The 3,740-nt window shown below is 48.0% G+C and overlaps 1 protein-coding gene across 1 annotated transcript; it reads right to left on the bottom strand.

Moving 5' to 3' along the window:
• Positions 1-1,698: 1,698 nt before the first annotated feature.
• On the bottom strand, positions 1,699-3,090 carry LOC145791681 (uncharacterized). The gene is made up of 2 exons (XM_082872091.1): positions 2,376-3,090; positions 1,699-2,144 (listed from the first exon to the last, which is right to left on the bottom strand). Exons 1-2 carry the CDS (start codon positions 3,088-3,090, stop codon positions 1,699-1,701), a joined length of 1,161 nt encoding a protein of 386 aa, XP_082728217.1.
• Between the last annotated feature and the right edge of the window lie 650 nt (positions 3,091-3,740).

The following is a 3,740-nucleotide window of genomic DNA, read 5'->3' as shown; positions in this document are numbered from 1 at the left end:
CTACTATAATTGCATTTTGCATGTGTTGCATTAGGCATTTCTGTATACTTAGGATTCATGCATGATTTCTAATAAGTGTCTATTTTGGCTTGGAGTACTCGGTGAGTTTTTATGCTTTAGCATCCCTGCATACGTGTGAGTGAATGCCATGATAGCATGCTTACCATGAGGCTAAATGCTTACTTGATTAACTGCCTGAATGCCTGTGGGTGAAGGTTGGGTTATCTGAATTGGAATAAATCATCAAAAGTTTTAAAGCCTACCTGCGGGTAGCAAACCCTCTTTAAAAAACAAACATGAAATGTTTTTGTTGCAATCCAGGCGACCCAGTCTATACTTGTATGCTGTGCGCATCACATAGTAACCTAGGCTAATAAACCGGAATAAGAACTCACAATGTTTTCAAAAATTGATATCATGGTTAGTAGAGGCCGGTCTATGACCGGGCGAGCGGGGGTGCTCACGAAGTGACCTTCCCCAATCGTACCCAAGTTCCCGAGCCGAGGCAACTTTGGTGATGACGGACACGTGGCCTTTTGGCACCGAGTCAGGGTTTCCTAAATTTCCCAAAATAAAATATTTAGGTGGCGACTCTGTATCTGGCAAAGCAGTCCATGTTTGGCACTTTTTCAAAAATCAGTTTCTCAAAACAATTTGTCGGATTTGGACTCTTTGGTTCAGATTAAGAACCGTGACATTTAAGAGTCCGAGCTGTAGTGACCCCAAATGAACAGAACGGGACTAACCCTCCTGGGGCGTTCGGGGACGTCCACACCTCGTAATCAGCCTGACGATCAATTGGAAATCACTGAACACTTGGATATGGCTTACACCAATGTCTCTGGCTAGGCGAAGACCTGCTATCAAGGCCTTATATTTGGCTTCATTATTGCTCGCGTCGAACAGGAAATGGAGGGCACACTTGAAATATCTGCCCTCAAGAGCGGTGAGGATGAGACCAGCCCCACTGTCTTCTTTGCAGGATGACCCATCGACACTGAGGATCCAGGAGTGGGGGTCTTCTGCCTCAGTGTTGAATTTCTTTGGCGGAGAGGGCATGGTTAGAGTGGGATTGGTGAATTCCAAGATAAAATCGGCGATAGCCTGTCCTTTGATCACTGTCCGGGGTCGGTAAGAGATTTCAAATTGGCTGAGCTCGACAGACCATTGCATAAGTCTCCCCGATAGCTCTGGCTGTTGCATTACCTTCTTTAAAGGTTGATCAGTGAGGACCACTATGGAGTGAGCTTGGAAGAAAGATCGGAGTCGTCTTGAGGCGATGACCAAGACAAGGGCCATTTTTTCCAGCAGAGGGTAGTTCGGTTCTGCCCCCCAGAGAGCTCGGCTAATGTAATAAACCGGATGATGTACTGAGCTATCTTCCCTGATGAGAGCCACACTGACCGCGGTGTTTGATACGACTAAGTAGAGAAAGACGGTTTCGCCTGAGAACGTCTGAGAGAGTAGAGGGGGGTTGGCTATGCACTGCTTCAACTGTTGAAAGGCCTCTTTAGATTCAGTGGTCCAGTCAAAGGTCTGTCAGAGGACTTTGGAAAAGGAAAGGCACTTGTCTGTTGCGCGAGAAATAAAACGGTTGAGGGCGGCGACTTTGCCGGTAAGCCGTTGAACCTCTTTGACCATTCTGGGAGACTGCATTTCTATCAAGGCCTTGATTTTTTCGGGGTTGGCCTCGATACCTCACTGACTGAGCATAAAACCCAAGAATTTTCCAAATCCTACGCCGAAAGCGCACTTCTCCGGATTCAACTTCATTTGATACTTGCGTAGGGTGTGGAAGGTATCCTGCAGGCCTGTCAGATGATCAAAGGAGAGTTTTCTCTTAACAAGCATGTCATCGACGTACACTTCCATGTTCTGACCTATCTTGTGATAAAATATGGCATTGACTAACCGTTGGTAAGTTGCTCCAACATTTTTCAATCCAAACGGCATAACACGATTGTGGTAAGTTCCCCTGTCTATGATGAAGAAGATGTGTTCCTGGTCAGTCGGGTGCATCATAATTTGATTGTAGCCGGAGAAGGCGTTCATGAAACTGAGCATCTGATGTCCGGCAGTGGTGTCGGTGAGCAGATTTATGTAGGGGAGAAGATAACTATCTTTAGGACAAGCTTGGTTAAGGTCTAAGTAGTAGACGTAGAGTCATAATTTTTCGTTGTTTTTACAGACCAGGACCACATTTGACAGCCATCTGGGGTAGTCCACATTCTTGACGAACCGTGCCTCCAGTAGTTTGTCTACCTTAGAGGCAATAAGGGCGTTGCGCTCCAGGTGAAAGACACGCTGCTTCTGGCGGAAAGATCAAAAATGGGGCTTGATGCTGAGATAATGCGTGATGAAGGAGGGATCGATACCCGGCATGTTGGAATGGGTCCAGGCAAATACATCATTGTGCTCGGTTAGGAGGGCTGTGAGGTCGGCCTTGGCTTGGGAGGATAGTTGACTGTCGATCTTGGCTATTTTTGTTGGATTGGTGGGGTCGATGGTGATTTCAACAAGTTCTTCCACCGGTTCCCCTCTGACTAATTCATCTTCGTCTCGGACGTCGAGTCCTTCAATGATCATAGCCTCCTTTAGCTTGACCTCTTTGAGTGAAGCAACGTAGCATTCTCTGGCCACAGTTTGCTCTCCCCTGACAGTGCCGACCTCGAGGTCGGTAGGAAATTTCATGGCCAGATGGTATGTGGATGTGACAGCTTGAAAAGCGTTAAGGGCTGTGTGGCCGAGGATGATGTTAGAAGCAGAAGGACAATCAACGACAAGGAAAGTGAGTAACTTGGTGGTCTGCCGTGGATACTCTCCAATGGTGATGGGAATATCAATGGAGCCTATGAAGGTTACCCAATCTCCCGTGAAGCCGACCAATGGGGTTTGGAGATGGGACAATCTTTCCTCCTTGACCTTGAGCTGGCGATAGGCGTTCAGGAAGATGATATCTGAAGAGCTGTCGTTGTCGACAAGCACTCGTCTGACTTTGTAATTAGACAAGAGGGTAGAGATGACGAAGGGGTTGCCATGAGAGTAACGGATGCCTGTACAATCGGCCTCCGTAATGGTAATGGGTTCCATCCACTGCTTGGGGGATTTGACGGGGCGATCCTATGTCGTAACTTCTTTGTCGAAGCCTTGCCTGATTTTTCTGAGTTCTGCTCGTTGGGCCAAACGGGATGGTCCTTCGCATACAAGCCCGCCGACAATGACTCTAATCTCTCCAACTGAGGGGGGCAGGGTTGCCTTGTGCTCGGGGTTGTGGTGGGGGTCGATCATTGCCTTGGTTAGGTTGTGCGGGTTGTCGGGGAGGGGTGGGTTGGCAGTTGTCTTTAGTAGGTTCGGTCCTTGGCCGCTGCTGGGGACGGGCTGCCATGAATTGACTAAGGCACCCCTGGCGTATCAAGCTCTCTACCTGGTCTTTAAGGTTAACACACTCCTCGTTATTGTGGCCGTGGTTCTGATGGAAATGATAGTATTTGGATTGGTCTCGCCAGTTGGAAAGGTTGTAATCTCGTTGGATCTGGTTCAAGACTTGTTCTATGGGAGAATTGAGAGGAGTGTACCGTTCGAACTGACTGGGCGGTCGGGCAGTTGCCGATTGGTCGGCTCGAGCAGGTACAGGTCGGTTAGTATACTGAGGTGTTTGCTGTGTGTATTGGGTGGTTCTGGTTTCAGATTCCTTTTTCTTCTCTCCGAGGGTTGGGTTTTCGGTTGTGGAATCTTGTCAG

This window comes from Camellia sinensis, chromosome 5 (genome assembly GCF_055761805.1).
Source record: "Camellia sinensis isolate YWXY chromosome 5, ASM5576180v1, whole genome shotgun sequence".
Lineage (NCBI taxonomy): Eukaryota > Viridiplantae > Streptophyta > Magnoliopsida > Ericales > Theaceae > Camellia > Camellia sinensis.
This window is presented reverse-complemented; position numbering and strand designations above follow the sequence as displayed.

Excerpts from the sequence above, each read along its gene's own strand:
- LOC145791681 (XM_082872091.1), bottom strand. The coding sequence starts at position 3,090 with ATGGAACCCATTACCATTACGGAGGCCGATTGTACAGGCATCCGTTAC. Across the intron at positions 2,145-2,375 it reads GACCCATTCCAACATGCCGG|ACCTTAACCAAGCTTGTCCT; the intron begins GTATCGATCCCT and ends TCTACTACTTAG.